Source organism: Mustela nivalis (genome assembly GCF_964662115.1).
Source record: "Mustela nivalis genome assembly, chromosome: 4".
NCBI lineage: Eukaryota > Metazoa > Chordata > Mammalia > Carnivora > Mustelidae > Mustela > Mustela nivalis.
This window is the reverse complement of record NC_139023.1, coordinates 56,301,812-56,326,594: the sequence shown is the minus strand read 5'-3', so window position 1 is coordinate 56,326,594 and position 24,783 is coordinate 56,301,812. Positions and strand designations below refer to the sequence as shown.

Below are 24,783 nucleotides of genomic sequence, written 5' to 3'. Positions count from 1 at the left end.
CGATGCGGGGCTCGATCCCAGAACCCTAGAATCAGGACTTGAGCTGAAGGTAGAGTCCCAACCCACTGTGTCATCCAGGGGCCCTAAAGATTTATTTATTTTAGAGAGAGAGCATTTGCACAGGTGTGTGCCCACAAGCATGGGGCTGGGGGGCGCAGAGAGAGAGAATCGAAAGCAAACTCCCTGCTGAGTGTGAAGCCTGACCCGGGGCTCAATCCCAAGACCCTGAGATCACTACCTGAGTCCACACTAAGAGTCAGATGCTTAGCCAACTGCACCACCAAGGCAGCCCTGTATCATTATTCAAAGGCTGACATTATAGAGATGTGATGTTCCCTGTTGATAGGCATTTGTATTATTCTTTTTTTTTATTATAGAAACTGCACACTAATTGACATTCCTGTGTGCATGCGTATTTCCACAGAATGAATTCTTTGAACAGGAATTTATAAATCAAGGACTTTCAATGTATATTTTTCTTTTACAGTCTAGCCTGGAGTTGGAAATTCCTCCAGCGAAGTGGAAATTAGCAATGTTGAGATACTATCACTGTAAAAGTTGAAGAATATGTTTTAAAAGGCAAATTCTTATTTAGTCTTTTTTTAAAAGCCCACAATGCAGCCTCCTTGTAAAAACAATTTTTGCTTAAGCATACATTGGGTAAGAAAAATGATAGAAAGCTGTCGTGAATACAGTAGTGGTTTTATAGGACTCATATTTATTCATCAGTATTTGAGAACTAGCAGAATTGTGTGAGAGATGGACAGACCATGCAGGGGGCCCTGCGGACCCCCCGGGCCCCCAGACCCAGGGCACTCTTTCCACTGCCCCTGGAGATGAACGCCTCTGCGATCCAGCATTTCTGGCCCAGTAAGAGAGTGGGTTCTAGCCTTTTCTTCACATTTCACTATTGTTCAAACAAATCTAAGCAGATGGCCTGCTCCTGGCTGTCCCCTCATGTGGACCCTGACTGCCGCTGACCAGCATCCCTGGGAGGCCCCACTGGCTATGCACAGGGACCCTGGCAGGTGCAGCTCACCTTGGCCCCAAAACGTCAGTCATTCTCCATCTTATCTTCTGTCAGTGGCCTCCTGACCTCATCGCTTGTCCTCTGACGGGAACCAGCCCCATAAGGAAGGCAGCGTGGATGTTCATGCAAGATAGGGAAGCACCGCATTTAACTCCTTCTCCTGGGTCTTCACCCTCAGACCTACTCAGACTTGAACAAATAAAATAGGACTCTAGATCCCCATCTGGCTGCCACTTTCTCTCTGTTTTCCTTCACACCCAAACTTGTGGAAAACACGAGCTTTCTTGCTGCTCTCCTCCCTCGCCTCCCGTTCCCTCGACCCCGACCCCGTCCTCACTGGCCTACCCACCTTTCCTCGGAGGCTGATCTTGCCACAGGCCATGGGCACCTCTGCCTTGCTAAGCCCCTCCTGCTACCTGGCCTCTTGACCATGAGAGGTCCTGTCACCAGCGGGGCCTGGTGTGACATATTTCTTCCCCTCCCCTCCCTTCGCCGCCCTCTCGTGGATGTCTGCCCCCCTCCCCTGCCCCTGCCCTTCCCACTGTCCTTGGTCTACGTATTCTCCACTGCCCAGCGCCCCAAGGTTCAGAGTTCCTCCCGAGTGTTTCTTTTTGTTTTCTTTATTAATCTGCATTTCCTCCTGACATTTGAATTCAGTCCTGTGGTTGGAAAGAACATCCAGAAGCCAGTGGCTCCCAGAATTTCACCTCTGGCTTGCAACTCCGTTCCACACTCTGGACTCCATCTGTACCAGGTTTCAAAAAAGGGCTACCTGACTCCTTGAACACCACTGCCTTTTCCTTTCCTCTAGAGCCCTGACTACGATTTGTCATTAAATATTCTTCCATGATGCTTTCTTCTTTAGCTCAGATGTCAAATTTTTCTTGTCAAGTGTTCTTTTTTAGCATTTCTGAGAAACTATTTTGTCAGGTACTAAAAAAGCAAGTAAAAAGTATATCAGAAAGCCTTAAGGTGTCACATAACTCAGTAAAATAATATTACATTGAAGTTTTTCAAAGGGAGGCAGCGTAAGAGAAGAATAGGCCACTCGATACTGACAGCTAACATTTGTGGGTCACTTACTGGATGTCAGGCTCTCCTATTAACACTTACTCCTCTCAACAGCCCTATGGAGTGCATTCCATTAGCACCCCAAGTTCACAGATGAGGCTTGGAGAAGTTGTTTGCCCGAGGCCAGCAAAACCTACAGAGTCTGATTCCAACCTCCGTGCCTTTAAACACATGCCTTACTGATTTTCAAGAAGGACATTTTGGGGGTGCCTGGGTGGCTCCGACAGTTAAGCACCTGACTTCAGTTCAGGTCAAGAACTCAAGGTCCTGGGATCTAGCCCCTCCCTGGGCTCCCTGCTCAGCGGGAAGTCTGCGACTCCCTCTGCCCCTCCCTTCTGCTTGTGTGCCCTCACTCTCTCTCTCTCAGATAAATAAATAAAATTTTAAAAAAAGAAGAAGAAGAAGAAGATGATGATGATGATGATGATGATGATGATGATGAAGGAGAATGTTTCTTAATTCATTGCTTTCTTGCTTCTGTGAGGTCTTCAGAGTCTCGAATCTTGGCCATCCAGCTGCTAACTGGCTGCCATCTCCCACCATCCTCTTTTTCTGGAGCCGGCAGCTGAATGATTAGAAACCTAGGCCTCTGTACCACCTCCACACCTGAGTCATCTCAAGTACACCCTCCAGACTCGGACCTTCCTTCTGGAGGTCAGGAGATGCTAATTAATGAGACCCTGCCTCTGTGGTTTCCAAGGGCACTCACGTTGTATGTCATCATTTATCAGTGTGTCTGACTCCTGAGCTAAATGGTAAATTCCTTGAGGACAAAGACACCCTCAATCTCCTAGACATTTCTGAATCATCTGGAGAAACACCTGGTACTTGTTCAAGAAAAGAAAAATTGTCTAATTAAGTAATTAAAAACAGGGGCGCCTGAGTGGCTCAGTGAGTTAAAGCCTCTGCCTTCGGCTCAGGTCATGATCTCAGGGTCCTAAGATTGAGCCCTGCATCGGGCTCTCTGCTCAAGCAGGGAGCCTGCTTCCTCCTCTCTCTCTGCCTGCCTCTCTGCCTACTTGTGTTCTCTGTCAAATAAATAAAAATCTTTTTTAAAAATTTTTAAAAAGTAATTAATAACATAATAGAGTACATTTGGGTTCTGGATTTGACTATCATTCATAAGAGGACTTAAAGTAAGGCATTAAATAATTCCCAGACACTTTAAATAATGGAAATAAACATGAAAGCGTTTCCAACAATCACCAACCATTTGGTGCCTCTTCAAATCAACCTGAAATATTGTTAATCTGGTTAGAAAACTCTCCTAAGCAGGCAGTGACATTACCTCATCTCCTAAATGTAGAACTTGTGATTTGTGTTAACAGAGACAGACTGCAGTATGTTTGTTGTTAACTAGGACAACAACATACTTCCCTAAGTGTACAATAGTTTAGTCCATGAGAATTGAGTTTACTGGGCTTCTTATTTTTACAATTTCAAAGATGGCTGTTTGCCTAAGGGTATATAGTATTAATAAGAACTTTAGAAGGTAATTTAGTTTAATTGAAGTGAGATTCACCTAGGGAAAACAAAACCAAATAACCTCTTGAAACACATTGGCCTCTTATTGTCTTCAAATTTCCATTCATATCGTCGGGTTTCCAGCACTTAAGAAGTATCATAGGTATCAAGTTAAATATACTATGCTGTAGTTATTATAGTTTATTATATGTAGTTATTATAGTTATTAGTTTCTTCTATTTGCAAACCCATCTAAATAACTTTTTGTAAATTTTTTTAGTGTCTTTTTTATTGATATATTAGTCACCATACGTCATTAGTTTTTGATGTGTATAAATAATAATAATAATATTCTGTCTTCTAGGCAAACAAGAAAACTACGTGACACTGAACAAGAAAAAGATCGAACATTGCTTAAAACCATCATAAAAGTTTGGAAGGAGATGAAATCCCTTCGAGAATTTCAGAGATTTACGAATACACCCTTGAAACTTGTTCTGAGAAAGTACGCTTTTTTTTAAGTTGTTTTATTGGGATATATATGCATAGTGAAAAATGCATAAAACATGGATACAGCTTAAAAATAATTATGAATAAATAATTAACAAGTAATAATAATGACTAAGAAAACAAATAAATAATGATGTAACCACTCCCCAGGTTAAGAAATGGGGCATTACCAGCACTTGGGGATATTACCAGCCCCCATGTTCCTAACCCCAGCTACTTCCCTCTCCCTCCCAGAAGTAACCATTTCCCAGATTTTTATGACCAGCATGTCCTTGTTTCCTTGTTTTTATCTGTGTGTAATTCCTAAGAAAAGATAGTTTACTATCCCCTGTATGTGGCCTATCTACAGTCTTTAGTGTTTCTTCACAACTATGTGAGATCCATTTACTTAATATCACATAGTTCGCTGGAGTTTATATATTTTCTTTGTTTATAATGCTTCATTATATGAATACAACAAAATTTGCCCATTTCATTGTTGACAGACGTTTGAGTTGCTTCTGTTTCTGAGCTTACAGACAGCACTTCTGTAGGGATCCTTCTGCATGTGTTTTAAGGTACATGCATCTAAGCTTCCCCCAAAATACACCTGGAAATAACATTGTTGTGTCTTAGGGGATGTGCTTCTTTGATACCCACATGCCGAGGCCAGATACTTTCCTGGCGTGGTTGTGCCCACTTATACTCTGGCCAGTGTTCCTGTGGATCCCAATCACCAAAACCATCCATGTGCCCTGCTGTTGTCAAACATTACACTTTGCTTGACCTTATTTTTCCATTCAAGAATTGGCCATTTGGACTTCCTCTGTCTGTTCAAGGCTTCTGTTGAATTTTGGACTGAACTGGTTGTCTTTGTTTCCTTTTCATAGTTGGTGGGAATTCAGTGTATGTCCTGGACAGGGGGCCTTTGTTGATGATGTGCGGATACCCTCTGTAGTTGACTCTTACTTCCTCTTGCTGCTTTTTGAGGACAGAAATTCTTAATTTTAAGCAGATAAAATATGTTCATCTTTCTGCTTATAATCGGTGCTTTCTGCTGCTTCTTTAGAAATCCTTCCCCTGAGTCAAGTTGATGTTCTAATCTATTGTCTCTATAGTCTTTATAGTTTTGTCTTCCTCATTCATCTTTTGTCCATTTGGAATTGATCTTTGTGTACAGTGTGGAGAAAGTATGCTTGGATAACATTTATGCTCTGTAATTCTCTAGACTTTGATACATGACTAAGAGGACAGTTAACACAATAAAACCATATTCTGTGTATTATGTAAAGAGCATCTCTGCTGCTGGTGTTGTTCCCTTCCCGATTGTTTCTGAGTAAATGTTGTACCATACATCCACAAGAAAAGTAATAAATGTGGGCGGTTATTGGATACTTTGCTTTGAAGACAGCTCTGTTTCAGCCAAAAATAGCTGCAGATTGTAATTTTCTTTTAGGGTTGTAATTTTCATAAGGCTCAGAAAACATCCTACAGTTCCCAGGACAAACACAATATCATGCTTTCTGAAAGGACCAGATTGCCATTGGATCTCTGATCCCAAACAGAGCACCCGCCATTCAGTATCTGCTCAGTTAATATTAGCTGAAGAAAAACAAATTCATACAGTCTGTCCCAAAGAAACCATGGTGTCTTCCAGAAATTCCAGTGTTTCAGCTTCTGAATTCCATCTCCCAGACTACCTCTCCTTCCCAGAAGCAGAACATAAGTATTTCCCTGCTTTCTCTTTCCTCCTTCCTTCAGTTTAGAATAAACTAAATTTTATAGGAAATTTGCCCTTAAGGTCACCTGTAGGTGACACTTTTTGTGATCCTTAACTCCACTTCTTTCCATAAGTAGCTGCCTCCTAAATTATTTTGGAGAGCCCTTCTCCACACTCTCCATTCACCTGGCCACCTTACGACACAGCATAAATTCTTCCCTGAAAAAGTCATCGAATTTTCACTAGTTTATGTATGCCTCTGAATAACAGGGAGCAAAGCAAGTGGGTCTCTATATGTCGAAGATAGAGCATAATTTCTGAGTCGGATTTCTACAATGTTTATAAATTTTCAGTGCTACTGTGTTTCCAAAGTGAGGTCTTCAGTAGAATCCTAGAGCGCAGAGTCTGTACCCTAGCTAAATGCTAATTGCTAAACCACCAGGCCCCATGTGAATGTAAGCAAATCTGTGTCAGCCTCAGGCACCTGAGTAAGTTTATCCAAAAGGAACAGGAACTTTAGGAGTAAAACCTGAAGGCCTGGCAGCAGTGATCAAGTAAGCCTGGGCAATGAGCTACAATTTTGGGCTGGGGAGGAGGAAGGAGGTGTTGGGTGTGGCATGCCTGCCACCGCTTTCCAGAAGAATCACACACTGTTTCATATACCACGTTTATTTAATCTCCGCGTGGCTAGGGCCACAACACCTTTTAGCGCAGATTTCACAGCACTAATGTCCTACCGAGCACGCTGCAGGAAACACCGCTTTGGGCTGGTCAGAGCTCCTGATAAAGTGTCAGCAGAATCATCAAAGAAAAACTCAAATTGCCAATCCAAAGTCAGACTAGTAGTTTCAGGGGCTCAGAAGCAACATATTGAAGAGGTTCCTCAGAGACTTGAAGCACTAGTAACTGCGATGACCCACTACCTCTCCTGGCCTGGAATCTACAAGGGCTGTGTCTGTATGCTGTCTGCCCAGGGGGGCACCGTTGCTTAGCCATAAATAGCAATCTATAGCTCATAGTTCAGCTCTTCCACTCGCCAGCTGTGTGTCCTTAGGCAAGTTCCTTCATCTCTCTGTGCTCCGGTCTCCTTGCGTGTAAAATACTATTATTGGCCTCCCAGGGTTGAGGACTAACGGGTGCAAAGCTGTCAGACGAGGACCTGTCACACAGCTAGCTCCATATAGATGTTTGCTGTTATTACTACTCTGTTACTTAATGTCAAGAGATAACAAAGCTACTATAAATTCTTTTAAAGGGAAAAAGTTGACCGGGAAGCAGACGAAGCAGCATATGAGGCAGAAATTCAAGCTGAGATAAGTGAGTTGCTGGAAGAGCACAGGGAAGAGTATGAACAGAAGATGGAGGCGTACAGAGCCACGTACCAGCAGTGGAAAGCCTGGAAGAAAGCCCAGGTTTGTCAAGCCCCTCAGCCTTGAGCAGGGTTGACCTTGGGGACAGGAGGGGTCTGGGAGGCCAGCCCTGAGGCCAGAGGAGGGAAACTGGACAGGCTGACCGGGGCCCCTGCTGGTTCTGCTCTATCTCCCGTGGAAGGCAGGGCATTGATGCTTCTGGGCTTCCCTGAGAAAATGATATAACTTTGTACACGTAACCCTGAAATATTGACTCCAAGCACAGTAAGTAACAGATCAGGTGACCTGCCATAGCTGTGCCCACAAGCCTTACTTTACTTTCAAGATGTGTCCTTGGCCTTTAGAACCATATTAATGACCACCAGAACAGCTAACCCTTTTTTTTTTTTTTAAGATTTTATTTATTTGACAGAGAGATCACAAGTAGGCAGAGAGGCAGGCAGAGGGGGAAGCAGGCTCCCCACGGAGCAGAGAGCCTGATGCAGGGCTTGATCCCAGGATGCCAAGATCATGACCTGAGCCGAAGGCAGAGGTCCAAACCACTGAGCCACCCAGGCGCCCCATAGCTAACCTTTTTTTTTTTTTAAGGATTTTTTTTTTTTAAGATTTTATTTATTTTATTTGACAGAGAGAGAGATCACAAGTAGGCAGAGAGGCAGGCAGAGACAGAGGGGGAAGCAGGCTCCCTGCTGAGCAGAGAGCCCAATGCGGGGCTCGATCCCAGGACCCTGAGATCATGACCTGAGCCGAAGTCAGCGGCTTAATCCACTGAGCCACCCAGGCGCCCCCCATAGCTAACCTTTTTAAGCTCCTTCTAGATCCCAGGCATTACCTCAGTTCAGCAGCCCTGGGAGAGCTTCCTCTGATTGTCCCCATTCTGTAGATGAGAAAACAGACAGAGAGAGATCACGTGGCTGCCAGAGGACACACAAATGGTTGAGGCAGAGCTGGGTCGGCACCCGGGTCTATCTGGTTCTGAAGGCCATGGTCATAAGCGAAATTGCAAAATGTCTACTTGATATAGATTGCCTTCTACCCAATAGAGAGCCAAGAAGAAGAAAAAGAAGCAAGAACACCCTGTCGAAGAACATCCCGACGAGGGCTTGGAGGAGCCGTATCCCGGGGAAGAGCCTGTGAAGCCGGTCCCCCCGGAGCCCACCGATCAGGCGTTGGTCGAGCAACAGGTGAGGGAGAGGGCAGCCCGGAGCAGGAGAAGGCCTGGGGAGCCCACGCTGGTGCCGGAGCTGAGCCTGGCGGGGAGCATCACTCCCAACGAGCAGTGTCCCAGGTGAGTGGATGGCCCCTGTCTGGCCCATGTGATCAGAAGAACCCTGAGCTCTGTAAGTCTGTCTCAGATGGAACTACATGAACGCATAGGTATTGTCCATATTTTGTGATTTCCCATGGTTCCCCTACCTCCAGCATCCCCATGAACCACTCAGGAGCACACTGAGGGAAGTCGCCTAGGGCAGGTGGTACCTGCATGGCTTTTGGTTTGGAGCCTTTGTCCGTAACGTCAGGGAGTCTTCTGTCCGCTGGTAGCTTGTTCTCTGCCCTGGGCACAGACATGCAGGTCTGACCTTGACTCTTGTTTTCAGCTGCCCTGGGGGGCTAGCTTCTCTCTTTGAAGGTCCCCAGAGAACCTCCCAGAGGAACTATGGATAGCCTCTGTAGACATTTGAAGCATATACTCCAGATTTGATAGAAATATACTTCTAGGGGCCTTTGGGTGGCTCGGTTGATTAAGTTTCTGACTCTTGATTTAGGCTCAGGGTTGTGAGATCGAGCCCCATGTTAAGCTCTGTGCTGGGCCTGGAGCCTACTCAAGATTCTATCTCTACTTCTGCCCCTCCCACCCCACGTGTACTCTCTCACTCTTTCTATGTTGCTCTCTGGGGAAAAAAGAACTACATTCCTAGTCTTTCATATGATGCCTAAGAGAAAAACAGTCAGAAGCTTCACCTTATACACATACATCTATACATAGAATAAATTCGGTCACCCTCAGAGATAATTAGGATGTGGGGATTCATTAGAATGTCCATGTAAGACTTCCTACAGCCTCCTTAGTTTCAAACTCCTGTTAATGTACCAATAATATATTTTTTAACTGTGGCTTTCTGTATCTGTTCTCCCAACTTCATAGCATTCAGATACGACATATATATAAACTGTTCCCCAGCACTGAATTAGCTATTTTCAGGCCACAAATAGCATGCCATATTTTTAAAAAATGTGAACATCCAAAATATGTGATTACACAGTAGGGTTTTTTTTTCATTACACGTCTTTTGTTTTCTTTTCTTACAAGATTTTATTTATTCATTTGAGAGAGAGACAGACAAAGAGAGCACAAGCAGGGGGAGCAGCAGGCAGAGGGAGAGGGAGCAGCAGACTCCCAGCTGAGCCAGGAGCCCATTGCAGGGCTCGATCCCAGGACCTGGAGATCATGACCTGAGCTGAAGTCAGACACTTAAGCAGCTGAGCCACCCAGGTGCCCCTGTCTCACTGCAATTTAGAAAAAAAGACTTCACACCGGAGTGTGCTTTGGATTTTCATTTTTCTAAACATTCCCTTTTCTTACCGAACTTAAGTTGCTATTTACTTAACCAATGACTGTCACTCTGGGTGGGTATTTCTGAAAATATACACGATAAAATTAAAAACTACTCTTGGGGGTTTCAATTTTTTTTAACTTCCTGGCTAAAAGAATGATACACTGGCCAGGATACCTTTTTTTGGAATCCAAGTGGCCTTTAAAAAAAAAAAAAAGAAACTATTCTTAAGCCCCTGTATCCAGTGAATACTCATCGTTGGAAAGTGTTGACAAAAAAAACAAAAAAATCTGGAATCATTGAAAAGTGGATTTGACCTGTTACAATATGCTATTACATTTTTAGCATTAAAAATCCCCCCCCCCCAAATATACATCACTACTGTCCCTTATGAATTGGATTCACCATACTTACAAGGCTATGATCAGAGGGGGAGAGGAACCATGAGAGACTGCAGATTCTGAGAAACAAACTGAGGGTTTTGGAGGGGAGAAGGTGGGGGGTTGGGTGAGCCTGGTGGTGGGTATTAAGGAGGACATGTATTGCATGGAGCACTGGGTGTGGTGCATAAAGAGTGAATCTTGGAACACTGAAAAAATAAAATTAAATTTAAAAAATACTTAAAGCTTTGGGGTGCAAACATAAGGCTTCTTTGAAAACAATTAAGGACCCCATAACAGAGTGAATGATGCTTGGACTGCAGTTCTTCGGTCCCTGGTGGACTCTGGAGCGCACATTTCTTAGTCCATATTGCAATTTGTTCTATGAAATTCCTTGAGAACCATGGCTGTCTTGGCAGGACGAGAGCTCCAGTGACTGGCCGAGTCATCTCCAGTGTATCTTATTCTGTGCAGTGCCCATTTGTCAGACGCTCCAATTTTCCCTAGTAAACTACTAACCCCATCTGTGATCGGCCTCACTTTGCAGGGTGGAGGTCTTGCGAAGGGAGGATGTCAAGAGGCGCTCGATATATATAAAGGTGATCTTCAATGACAAGGAAGTGTCCAGGACCGACAGTCGGCCACTCGGGGCAGACTTCCGAGTTCACTTTGGACAGATTTTCAATTTGCAAATATTCAACTGGCCAGAGAGTTTAACATTGCAGGTATGCATTTCAATTATAGTCATTATCCCAAGCATCTTTTGGTGATCACGGGTACAAGATGGTTTTAAGGCTTATTTATTTTAGCCAAAAAGAGAGAAAAAGAGTTCACAAGCAGTGGGGAGGGGCAGAGGAAGACAGAGAGGGGAAGCGGACTTCCCGCTGAGCAGGGAACCCAACGTGGGGCTCGATCTCACTACCCTTAGATCATGACCTGAGCCAAAACCAAGAGTCAGACGTTCAACTGACTGAGCCACCCCAGTGCGCCAAGTATAGATGGTTTTAAATCATCCATTGGTGACGCTGGTGTCCTGATAGATTTTCAAGGTGAACAGAAGATCAGTCTCCTCCTGGGCACATCTGTCCTTATGGTTTTGGCAGAAGGGGACCTGTTTCCTCCTCACCCTCTGAAAATGCTGGCCATGGTGCACCAGGATGTGCCTCAAGTTGGGGAAAGGGAATGAGAGGTGGGAATCCCTGGCTTTTTCAGTAGTTCAGTATCGCTGTCTACCTGGATCCTAGCACGATAGACCCAGAAATCAATACCACCATAATCACAGGTGGCTATGATGGGGTGGCTACAGATTACAGGATCTCCCCAAAATAAGTATCAGCACTGATCTAAATCCCACCATTAGCAATGTATCTATTCATTCCAGTTTTAGTTTCCTGGGGCTGCACCAATTACGCTGTTCAACTGGCTAAAACAATAGATAGTTATTCTTATATAGCTCTGGAGGCCCTGAGGTATGAAATCTAGGGGGGCCATGCTCCCCCCAAAAGCACTAACAGAGAATCCTTTCTGGCCTCTTCTGCTTCTGGTGGCCCTTGGCATCCCTTGGCTTATAGCGTCACCCCAATCTCCTCCAACTTCATTTGGTCATCTCCCTGTCTCTGTGTGTCCCTTTTTGTCTCTTACAAAGACATTCTCACTGGACTTAGAGTCAACCATCATCCAGCGTCAGCTCATCTCGATGTTTAACTAATTACTTCTATAAAGAGCTTATTTTAAAAAAATAAATAAATAAGGTCACATTTTATTTTATTTTTTTTAATAAAAAAAAAGAATAAGGTCACATTCTGTGGTTCCAGGTAGACAGCAATTTTTGGATGACACTGTTTAATCCACAACAGTGTCCAAGCTTGCTGTTTGAATCTTCCTCTAGGATGCTAACAGAATTCTCTTATATGATAGTAATAGGCCTTTTGACTAGGGTTGCAAATATCTGGCACACATGCCTTTGTCATCCACCACCCATGTAGTCCACATCCACCATTTATGCACAGATTTCTCATTCCTATCCACCACCCTCGCAAGATAACTATTGTTCGCGTCTTCCCACATAGAACTTCAGAATCCTTCTCAACACTATACTCGAGGCAGCCTGCTTATCCCTCTCCTTCTGCCCCTTTACCTGCTTATGCTCTTTCTCTCTCTCAAATAAATAAATAAAATCTTTTTTAAAATAAGATAAAATAAAAATAATTAAATACTTCTGTACGGGATTCCCCAAATGCCACTCTGGTCCATTTCCAAGATCCCCTGGACCTTCCCACAATGGGCCAGTTAAAGGGTGTGTGAACAAGGCTAATGGCTCCAGGAACTTGCTCTCATGTATGGCTGACATCTCTTCTGATTGGTGAGCACTTAGCTGTGAATATTCTCTGACATTCTGAACATCAACCATTACCTAGATCTTAGTAATTAAAAGCCTATTAAAACTGGTTGAAGAGGGGCACCTGGGTGGCGCAGTCAGTTAAGTGTCTGGACTCTTGATTTAAAACCCTAATGTTTAAGAAAGTGCCTATGGATACTGGAACTTGGAAAAAAATAGAACTTATTTTGCTGCTACCTTGAAAGTTCACTGTGGGCAGGAGGAGAAGGCAAGGACATTTTGTTGACATAAAACATGGTATTTGAAAGATCAGATCTTGACTGGAGGTTTGGTGGAAAACTGAGCTTTCCTAAAGGCTGAAAATTCCCTTTCTGGAGATCATCTGTGGGAAAATAATCTCTGTAAGCTTCTACTTGCTTCCCCCTTGGTTTACCATGCTGTGTGGATACCAAGGTGAAATTGGGGCGATGCCGTCTGAAGGCGAGGCAGCGGAGTCACCCAGAGTCATGTGCCATCCGCCTTGGGAGGTGAGCTGGAGCCGTCCGCGCTCTCGGGTGTCAGGTTCATGCCCCCTCTCCCACCCACCTCTTCTGGGCCCCTGCTGACTCCCTGCACCACACTGAGGGCTCCTCTTCCTCTGTCCCCTTAGCAAAGCCACTCTGGGGGGCCCTGGGATTGTAGGGACTGGGTTGCATCTCATCACCACTCCCTGTGAGACATACCATTATTTGCATCACTGAGCTACCATGCACTGTGGATCCAAAGACAATCCCATTTCAGATATGCTGAGATTTTAAAAATCAGTTATTCTCTGTACCACTAAGACCTGATTAAGAGGGACCTTTCTGTCCAGGGATTCCATGAGCAAGGAGCCAGTTGGGGGGTGGGGGAGCGGAGGCTGTGCCCTTCTGTTTGGATGACCAGGAGCTTTGGGTGGTTTAGAATATGAATGGATAAGGGTTGCATCCCACTGGTTCCAAAGCCCCACATCCTTGCTACTTTCTACATGATCCCTCCTGCCACGGCCCTGAACTCCTGTGGCTTTAGTGACAGTTTAAAGAAAGATTTACTGCGCGTGAAAAACTGTCTAAATTAAGAATAAACCTTGATGGAGGGGTGCCTGGGTGGCTCAATCGGTTAAGCATTTTCAGCTCAGGTCGTGATCCCAGGTCCTGGGATGGAGCCTGCATCAGGCTCCCTGCTCAGTGAGGAGTCTACTTCTCCCTCGCCTCCCCTCTCTCTCACTATCTCTCACTCTCAAGTAATTAAATAAAAAATCTTAAAAAAGAAGAAGAAGAAGAAAACTTGATGGAGAAAGTACATAAACACAGACCCCAGAAGCCAGCTTGATGCTCTGCTGTCACCTTCCCTGAATAACAAGGGGTTGCTGGAGGTCTCCGTGTGAGTCCCTCCCATACTAGGTCCACAGAATGGTTAAGCGTGCAGTTATTTGGAACTTGACCCCTCATTAAGATCTGTCCTTGACTCATCCCTCCATTCCTCCCTGCCGAGGAAAAGCGGACATGAGGAGACCAAGACTGAGGGTAAGAAGCAGATAGAAGAGTGGAATGAAGCAAGGGAAAGCAGCAGACATCCATGTAGGACAACATGGCCAGTAGGAGGAGAGGGAGCCCTGGAAGGGGACACCCCACTGAGGAGAGCACAGAAGACAGGAGAGAAGGTCCCTCCACCTCCAGGCAGGTGCCTCTGAGAGCTCAGACTCCCCAGAAGCCTGTGAGAGCTTCTCTGCTGGGCAGTCCTACATTTTCTGATTTTTCCATAGAAGGAAAAACATCTTCCGCCTTCCATAATCACCAGTATTTTACTTCACATATATTCTGAAATAGAAGGGCAGTCTCCTAACCTCTCTCCTGTTTTCTATCTTGGATATTAACTTGCTTGGATATTGCTATCAAAACAGTTTTTTTAAGTAATATGAAAAAAGTAATTCTCCAAAATATGATGAAATAAATCTTTTAACTAAACAAACACACTTTTCTCCTCGAATACCAAGAATGTATTCACAGGCAATTAGCTTGGCCCTAAGATCTGAGCCATGTCATCTTTTAAATATTACAAATTAAAAGAGCCTTGGCTACATTCTTAAGCTATCTATAGAGATTTGATAAGGGATCCAATCACATATCATAATGGCTCAATGGCATAATTTTTATGATTGAGGAGTAGTTACAGATGAAATTAATTTAAGGGCTATTGTATTTCAGCTTTCTAGGAATAGAACTACGCCATTTGGGAATTTTCCACATAATTGCAAGTGTGGGATTAGAGAGGTTCAAGAATTACTGGCAGCTTTAAGACAGTGAGAAAAATCGCCTTAAACGCAACTGTTTATACCAGCGTTATAAAATTCCTAACTTTAGAGCCCAGTGTACTTAGAATTTCCAAGATTCTCAAAACAGCAATGCATCAGTTGGCGACCCCACAAACACAACATGCCTCTTTGCTGCTTAAGCACCAACTGAGTGTGTAATCTTGAGCCAGGCATTCAGAGGAGAACTGGAAGTCCCAGGCCAGGGAGGGGGGTGGTCCCCATGGCACTGCCTTGGGGAGCTTTAAATCCTGCTGGGTGAGGAGAGAGCTCCAGAGAAACAGTACTTGGCTTTGTGCAGATGTCAAGGAGTCTTGATGGGAACAATGTTAATTGCAGGGTTTGATTCCTTGCATGTTTGAAACCCTAAAGCTGAACCCAGCCTTGAGAAAGGAATGCGCGAGCGGTCCTATGAAGCAGAGATGAGGCCAGAGCCGGCACAAAAAGCCAGCAGTGAGGGGATAGGATGGGACGGAATGGGGCCCAGCACGGGAAGCAGGCAGAAGGAATTCACCGGAACAACACCGGGACCTCAAAAGAAGGGAGGGACAGCACTTCACAAAGGCTGGACCTGTGAACGTACAAAGGAGTTGAACCATGCCTGGGCCCAAGGGGAGAGTGAGGCCTGACTTCTCTCGGGACAGGGGAGTAGAAGCAGGCCCAGAGTCCCTCCAGAAAGGTCCTAAAAATCTCCATTTATGGGGTCTTTCCAAAACAAATGCTTGGCCTTTCACGAGAATGAAGTTTGATTTAGAAATAAAATAGTTTGGAGGCGCCTGGGTGGCTCAGTGGGTTAAGTGTCTGACTCCTGATTTCAGGAGTGTCTGACTCCTGATTTCAGCTCAGGTCATGATCTCAGGGTCATGGGATTGAGCCCTGTGTCAGGCTCTGCACTGGTCATGGAGCCTGCTTAGGATTCTCTCTCCCTCTCCCTAAAAAAGGAAGGGAAGGAGGGAGGGAAAGAAGAGAGTGTCGTGATGCCTACCTTTATTTCCTTATCATTCACATCTGCATCAGTCATTTGTCTTCCTGACCTCCCCCCCAAACTGACAATGATCCCATTGTACTGCTGGGAGGGGGCGATTACATTTTGTAGCATTATTCTTTTTCCTTATGAGTAAATGCTGTTGAGCTTTCATGTTCCTGGCATGTGGACTGAGATAGGGAATTGTTCCTTTGAACCTAATTGATAGTTACTCGAGTTCCTTCCTATGTCCTCTCCTGATCCCTCTGGCTCATTTGCATAACTGCACTATCGGAGTGGGGGGAACAGTCCCGTTGGGAGAAATGTCTTTGTTAGCCCTTGGCCAACTCATCTCGTGGTTGCTGCTGGTCCATTTGTCCAAAACGTAGTTTTTACGCAGGCATCTCTATCTACTCAATTGCATGATGCTGAGTCAGACTGTTGAAAGCTGACCCTGGGAGCCAAGGGGAGCAGATACCAAGTGGTCCTACAGTGAGTGAGCAGATGGCTGAGAACAGGGAGGAGGGACAGCAGCTGCCATGGGAGGACGGGTCAGGGGTCCAGGTGAGGTCACCTACAGGTGAGAAGATGCAGGCTTGGACTGGACAGGGGCACATGAAAATGGAGATCTCTAGGAAATAACACTTACGCTTATCTAACCGTAACACTAGGTTCTTCACAAACACCGTCTGATGTTATCCTAAAGAAAACTGCAGATACTCTTATTCTCCTGATGAGCTTCAGAGATACTGAGTAACTTACAACAATGAGCAGGTCAAGAGGCAGAGGAGAATTCAACCCCAAATCTGTCTGACTCTAAATTTCACACACATTTTGCCCGTCAATTGGGTATAACAGTAAAGAAGAGCAAAGTCTAAAATTTGATGTATCTCTGCACTTTCAGAGCTAATAGCTTTGGGAGAAGTCTTAGAAAACAACAGCGGGCATCACAGCACATCGAGCTGTGTAGCTATTTAGTAATACCTAGTGTAACAGTCCCCAAGCATTTACAATATTGCAGGCACCATGTTTTGTGTATAAACTCATTCCACCTTCACAGCAGTCCCGCAGTAGCTGTGTTAGGGTGCCCGTCATACTGAAATTCAGAGAACTTAAGTACCTGCCCTAATGTCACACAGCCAGAAGGTGGCAGGGCCAGCCCCCAGCCCCCAGAATCTGCATCCATATCCTCCTCATCATGCTGCATCCACTGGTAGTTCGTCCCTTCAATCCAACGAGTGTCTTATCGCATAGACATTGTGCAGGGGGTGGCGGGCAGGGGCTGCAGAAAGATGAGCCTGATGTAGTCTCCACACTACAGTTAGACTGCAGTGGGGAAATGGTACAGGAGGACCTAGTGACTGCGGTCCAGTGGGGCAGGGGGAGAAAAAAGGAAGATGCCAAGGGAAGGCTCCTCTCCCAGAGGCTCAACAGAAAAGGGAAGGGGGGAAATGGATCCGGGTTTTGGGTTTTGGGGGTTTTAAAAAAATATTTTATTTATTTATTTGACAGAGAGATCACAAGTGGGCAGAGAGCCAGGCAGAGAGAGAGAGAGAGAGGGAAGCAGGCTCCCCGCTGAGCAGGGAGCCCGGTGTGCCGCTCGATCCCAGGACCCTGAGATCATGACCTGAGCTGAAGGCAGAGGCTTAACCCACTGAGACACCCAGGTGCCCCTGAATCGGGTTTTGACAGGAACTGTGGCTTCCTTTAAGGTGTTGATTGAGCGTGTCTGTTAAACCATGAGAAAAGCCCCAGTGCAGAAAAGATTGGTGACTGAAAATAAAAAGGAAAGTGGTAGGGAGAGGGACCAGAGCCCACAGGATACTGGGGGCATTGGAGTCAAAGCATGATGGGAAGTTCCTTTAGGGCAGACATGAGGGTAAGGAACAGGGCTGTATGGGGGTCCCCCTCAGATGCCCTCCACCTTTTCAGTGAAGGAGGGAAGTCTATGGGCATAACACTAGGATAACACTTGGATTCAACCCTGAGGGAAATGGGGACCATGAGGTGACTAACAGCCGTGAACATCACAAGCAGCCGAACTGAGAGGGCAGCTGCTTGTCTGAATCTAGCTCTACCAAGTACAAGCCATGAGACTGTTCTGGTTTCTTCTCTTCTGTTTTAAAATTAGAGAATCGGGATGCCTGGGTGGCTCAGTTGGTTAAGCAGCTGCCTTCGGCTCGGGTCATGATCCCAGGGTCCTGGGATCGAGTCCCACGTCGGGCTCCTTGCTCGGCAGGGAGCCTGCTTCTCCCTCTGCCTCTGCCTGCCTCTCTGTCTGCCTGTGCTCACTCACTCTCTCTCCCTCTCTGACCCAAAAAAAAAAAAAAAAAAAAGTAAATAAATAAAATAAAATAAAATTAGAGAATCATCATTTTAAACCATGTGATATGAATTCTACTTCCCAGCAGAATACTGTTTTTTATCTGTCTTAATGTCCCTGTATTTCTAAGGTTCATCTTATCTATACAATTCAAATCACTGTTAGCAGGCAAATGTGCCCCAGATGGTTGAGTTAAAGCAAACTAGATTCCAAAGAGAAGCCATCGTAATTGCATAAACCATCCCAAGCTGGACAAATATACAAACAAAACAAAACAGAAACAGAAGCAAATTCTTAAATACAGAGAACAAACTGGTGGTTGCCAGAAGGGAGGGGGATGGCAGGCTAAAAGAAATAGGTAGAGGGCATTAGGGGTACAATCTTCTAGTTATAAAGGAAACAAGTCACGGAGATGAAAGACATAGCCTAGTCAATAATACTCTAATAAGGTTGTGTGGTGACAGGTAATGACTGCTCCTATCATGGTGAGCATTGCATAATGTACAGAATTGTAGGATCACTATGTTGGACACCACCTGAAACAAATAGAGCATAGTATGTTAATCGAAGTTTAATGATTATTTTTTAAGATTTATTTATTTTAAAGGGAGAAAGAGTGCACGCGCGCACACACACACACGCATGCATGCATGAGCAGGGAGAGGCAGAGGGAGAGGGAGCATTGCAAACAGGCTCCATCAGCGTGGAGCCCAACATGGGACTTGATCTCATGACCCTGAGACGGTGACCTGAGCAAAAATCAATAGGACGCTTAACTGAATGAGCCACCCAGGCGCCCCAATAACAAATTTTTTTAACAATAATCTCAAGTTGGTAGCAGTGGATCTAATTGCTGTCCTGAATTCATTGCTGCCTTGCTTTACACAATAGAAAGATTTTTGAACAGCTGAATGTAAACCATGTTTCTCCCTTAGCATTCCACCTTCAAACATACACATAAACACTTGTTTTGCTCAGAGCAGTGCTTCTCAGGCAGAGGTAATTTTACACCCCAGGGGACATGTGACAGTGTCGGGAGACATTTTGATTATAACAAGTAGGGAGCTAATGGCACCTCTGTTGGGTTGAGGTCAGAGATGTCGCTAAACAGCCTGCAACGTACAGAACAGCTCACAATGATGAAGAATCATCTGACCCAAAATGTCAATAGTGCTGAGGTTGACAACCCTCGACTTGGGAAAAAAAAAAAAGTTAAACTTAATTATACAGAAAGCTGTTTACAAACACCAAGCCCAAGGTGCCCATTTTCTGATTTTTTGGAAACAGCACAGTGCCCTAGCATTAAATGGAACTGCTGCCACCCTGAAAGAGGAGAGTGAAAAGTGTGGGAAAACTCTGGATTGGTTGGGGTTGTTTTGTTTTGTTTTGTTTTGTTTTTGGCTTTGTCAGATGGAATCCATTTTTCCTTATTAAAAAAAAATTCATGGGCTCTCTGCTCAGTGGGAAGTCTGCTTCTCTCCCTCTGCACCTACCCCTGTACTCGCTCACACACACACACACTCACTCACTCATTCACTCTCTCTCTCTCTCTGTCTCAAATAAATAAAAAATCTTTAAAAAAATAAAATTTAAAAATTTTAAAAGTTGATAACAATCTTCTGAGACAGGAGTCTCAATTAGCAAACCTTCCACTCCCCTAGAGTTCATATTGCCTCTGTCCTAAAGACTCAGCACCAAGAGCATTTAGTTCCTCTCCTGACATTAGACAGGAATGTGTTTCCAGAAACTGGGAACAAGGACCTTTCCACTGATGTCCTCCAGAAATGTCCTTTCTACAATAACTGCATGCTTTGTGGGTCATTACTAAGCAGAATGACCAGCACAGGGCACACCCACAAGGAATAAAAACCAAAACAAAAGCTCAGAGCCAACTCCTGTGGTCCTTCCACAATAAACCACTTTTTTCCTCCAAAGATTTTATTTATTTATTTGACAAATCACAAGTAGGCAGAGAGGCAGGCAGAGAGAGAGGAGGAAGCAGGCTCCCCGCTGAGCAGAGAGCCCGATGCAGGGCTCGATCCCAGGACCCTGGGATCATGACCTGAGCCGAAGGCAGAGGCTTTAACCCACTGAGCCACCCAGGTGCCCCACAATAAAGAATTTGATGAATTATTAAAGTCTAAGAGAGATGTTTTTGTAAAGCCTTTGGTGCTATGTAATATAGAAACTTCATCTTATATAGCTAACTAAGCAAACACTGGGTTCTTATGTTATAGAAAGAGATGCAAGCTATATGAAAAATATTTGGATTTGTTCTTATTTTTAAATATACTTCACACACTTATTTAACTGCACTGAGTGTTGGAACATTTTGGAATTCTGAAGTAGTAGATGGTAAGAGAGTCCCAAGGTTAGAGACACAGGTTTAATGAGATATTAAATACTGTATTTATGTCCCTTTCTGAAACTTGCTTTGCCATCATAAATGGTATTTTCTAACTATTGGTATGCTTTCTGTTCCCTTGACTTGAGGTAATATCAGGACGTCAATAGCTCCTGGTTTTTTCAAAAGCATTTAAGCCTTAATGTAGTTCATTTTTCACCTCCTTGCCTTTGGGGACCCAGAAATATAGATGATTTCATTACAAATATAGGATATGCTGTAAAATTCCTATAAATCCTCAGCAACTTAATGTCTTCCTTGAAAAAAATTAGTGTCTTGAAAAGACAGATCTTATAAGTTTAACTTAAATAAAAGAAATTCTTATTTCAGTTGGCCAGCAAGATAAAACCAGTTGGCCAGCAAGATTTAACAAGATATTTGGGAAGTGTAATTATGTTTATGAAGGAGCTTTGTAAACCACAGAGTACTATAAAAATACAGGTGCTTATTGTCGACTGTATGCCCAGAGGAAGAAGAATAAACATTTACTGAGCTCATAAGGAAGGAAAGAGACTTCTCGCCCAGGTCCCAAAGCTTCACCACTGCCCTCCTGCAGAGCTTTAACATCTTCATTTCACAAGGAAAGCAAAAAGCTGGGAATGTCATGCCCAAGGTTGCATAGCAGCTACTGTCCATGTCAGTGTCAGGATTCAGAGCTGTTGGAACACAAGGCTGCTCTGTCCCACATTGCCCTCTTCAGGCTGTGAGAGGAGTGACAAGTAGGGAGTAAAAGAAAATCTGAGAGCCATACCCAGGATAGCAGCAGTTCAGAGAAGAAAACCATTCCTTGGATTTATCATTTAACGCCTTATTTCTAGGGGTGCTTGACTGGTTCAGTCAGTGGAGAATGCAATTCTTGACCTCAGGGTCAAGAGTTTGAGCCCAACATTAAGGGTAGAGTTAATAATAATAACAACAACAACAACAATAAGAACAGCAACAATAATGCCTTACTTCTATTAAGAGTTAGCATGCTCCTTCTAAATACATTAATTCTCAGATGGCAGGTACTGGGCTTTCGAAGGGAAATCAAGCAAGACCTTGTCCTCAGGAATCACCATGTCCAGTGAGACAGATAATGCATTAACAAGAAATTTCGATAGAATGGATAAGTGATTCTTCAGGGAAAACACAGGGTATGATGGTGGCACATCCGTGGGTATTGGTGGGCAGGTGGCAACTCCCCAAATGCCTCACTTGGTGCCCAGTCCACATAGGCACCTTACAGTGAGTTAAAGCCCCTGCACTAGAGTGAATGAGACACACCTGTCTTGCTGAGGCAGCAACCCTCTTGAGAGTTCTGAGAAACCAAGAAGTAAGTCTGAGACAGGAATAGCTCAGCAGTCTTTTGATGATTGCATATGCTGAGATGATCCTTTAAGTTTTGATTATAGACATTGCTTTTTTTGTTGTTTTGCTTGGGGTTTTTTTGTTTGTTTTTAAAGTAGGCTCCATGCCCATTGTGGAGCCCAACATGGAGTGTGAACCCATAACCTGAAGATCAAGACCTTAGCTGAGATCAAATGAGTCACCAGACGCCCCTAGACACTGTTTTTATAGTACTTACATTTTTTGTAGGATTTTTTTTTTTCATTCAGATTCTAAATACTCTTTCAATCATTATTTCCCACCAGTTTGTCTAAACGAATTACATTTTCTGGATCATAGTTATGACTCTAAAAGAATTCTTAATTGTTTGGTTGCCTTTCAGATTGTCCCTGACCCATAAGGAAGTCATAGCAAAAAAGTGTATGAGTTTTGAAGTGAAATAGTTGTAGATTCAGATCGCAGCTTTTTGAATTACCAAGTGAGTGGCTGGAGGAGTTTCTCCTTTTGGAGCCTCAAATCCATCATCCAGAATTGTTGGGTCTGTTATCTGGCTTAAATTCACCACAAACCATCCCTCATAGGAATGTGTGAAAGACTGAACAAAATACCAGACCAAAAGCCCGTACTGGGCTGCATACAAATGAATGTCTCAATTAAAATGTTGGCAAAAAATAAAAAATTTTTAAAAGGAACGAAAACATACCATTTTCTCAGGCTGAAACTTCATGCTCGTGATAATTTAACATGGTCAACCAAGGTCTTCTGTGCAAGAAAAAATAATCTGCTTATGTTCTTTAAGTTCTGTGACATTATAAATCGAGTGTCTCCTTATGGGAGTTTGGGGCAAGCAGCAAATGGCACTCCTTTTCCCATTAGAGCACTTAACCAGTAAAAATACATTTAAAATTTAAAACTTAAAAATTTAAAAAATTTTAAAATTTAAATTTAAAATTTAAAAATTTTAAACTTATGAAAAGAGAGGGGTGTCACCTACAAATCAATAAAGGCTTGAGGGAATTATCAATCATTCACACTGTGGAGAATATATTTTGATCCTGATTCAAAGTTTTATAGTAATTTTTTGAGACTCTGAAGGAAATCTAAAACTTACTGATATTTGACATTATGAAGGAATTACTGCGATAATGGTATTATCACTATACTTTTTTATATCCTTCTCTTTTAAAGGCATTACAGATGGAATGATGTCTGGGTTCCAAATATTGGTGGAGAGAGGAAAACATGAGAGTAGAGATGAAACCAGGTTGGCCATAAGCTAATGGTATTTGAAGCCAGGTGATGGGTTCATGCTGTATTGTTCTTCTAGGATTATGTATTTGACATTTCTATAAAAGGTGTTTTTTAATAGAGACCAAAATATCACCTTTTTTTTTTTTTACTGATAAAGAATGATAAAGATGAATTTGGAGAACGTGGCATACTCACAGGCTTGTTGCTGAGCCCTGAATTAGGTGGACTTGGCCACTCAGCATAGGTGGGCCTTGACAATCCCAGGTTTCTCAGTGCACATAACCTGTTAGAACAGCTCACAGTGATATTAAGTCCAGGGTTCTGAGTTCAGTTGTCATGTCTCTGTCTTTGCTCCAGGAGCCCCTCCAAGCTCAGCCAGCTATCTGGCAAATGCGAACTGGTGGATGCAGGGAGATGAGGCCAGGATGTCAGCCTAGCACTAATTCAGCCTCATCCTCATCCTTGAAAAAGAATTGATATCATATGCCCTGTAGGGGAGAGTGGGGGCGGGGAGAGGACCTGTAGTGTCTTCTTTGTGCATCCCAGCAGTAAGTGGAAAGTATTAATCAGAGGGGGACTCTATTGCACAAGAAGAAAAATATGAATATTTAATTAGTAAAAACAAATGAGCAAAGTCAGCACTTTGGAGAAATGTGTACTAGCCAGAGACCTCTCAGAGAAAAAGAAAAAAAATACAGGAAAGAAACCAGCAGAACTGTGGAATATTTTGTCATCTTCTTACCATAAAAGTGAAATGATCCAAGGGTACAAGAAACATTTGATCCAATGGAGCAAAGTTCCTATTGAGCTGCATTGTATGTACATAATCTATGGTTGCCTTGGGAACGGATCCTTTCATGGTGATGGCATTAAAATGAGACACGCGACAGTAATTAGAGTTGCAGTTGGTCCAGTTGGCTCCCTCTTGGGAGAAAGTCGGAGATGGTAGGGTTTCAGCAGCCAACAAATTAAATGAGCTCTTGAAGGAAAGAATTTGGAATATTTACTAAATAGTAGATTTGTACCTGATGCTCTAGAGTACTTCTAGGTATGATACTTCTCCTATTGACTTTGAGGTGTAAATAATAAATCATCTAGTGGCATGCCCATTTTATCTCACCCATTCCACCTGATGGCATTTCTTTTCCTGAGAAATAACACAAACCAGGAAAAAGAGGAAACCCATTCATAACCTTTGTATTGGTTTGAAATGGAAACAGTTGTGATAGCCTGCTCCTATGATTAACCTCTCCACCCCAGGATAGTAGACCAGACAAGAGAACAGGATGTCAACAACTTGGCCACTAATAGGGTGTAACTTAGTCTCCATGAGAACTGTAATAACACAACTCAACTTTTCCACTCTGATGTGAATGCTCTGGGCTAGAACAGTGATCAGTGTAGGTAAATGGATTAAATATCTGGGAGTGAGCATACACCTGCTGTTTTTCTTTGACTGTTTTTCTTCCTCAATTTCAGGTATATGAAACAGGACACACTGGTACCACATTGCTAGCAGAAGTGTTTCTGCCTATTCCTGAAACTACCGTTGTCACTGGCAGAGCTCCCATTGAAGAAGTGGAGTTTAGTAGTAACCAGCATGTGACACTGGACCACGAGGGAGTTGGAAGTGGTAAGGAAAACTAATTATTCTTAATGGCTCATGATTTTACTATCAGTTTTGAACCTGGATTTTTTTTTTTTCATTTTCACACAACCGGATAATTATAAGATCACTTTCAGAAATTCAAATTAAAATGATGATA

At 43.6% G+C, this 24,783-nt stretch overlaps 1 protein-coding gene across 3 annotated transcripts in view; it reads left to right on the top strand.

Annotated features, from left to right (window-relative positions):
- The window catches only part of CC2D2A (coiled-coil and C2 domain containing 2A), a 134,903-nt gene that overhangs the window by 55,772 nt on the left and 54,348 nt on the right, over positions 1–24,783 (top strand). For all 3 annotated transcript variants that reach the window (XM_082728688.1, XM_082728690.1, XM_082728689.1), the window contains 5 exons: positions 3,930–4,070; positions 7,030–7,186; positions 8,188–8,432; positions 10,627–10,804; positions 24,497–24,650. In XM_082728688.1, coding sequence (XP_082584814.1) covers positions 3,930–4,070; positions 7,030–7,186; positions 8,188–8,432; positions 10,627–10,804; positions 24,497–24,650 — 875 coding nt within the window. The remainder of the gene's footprint in view (positions 1–3,929; positions 4,071–7,029; positions 7,187–8,187; positions 8,433–10,626; positions 10,805–24,496; positions 24,651–24,783) is intronic.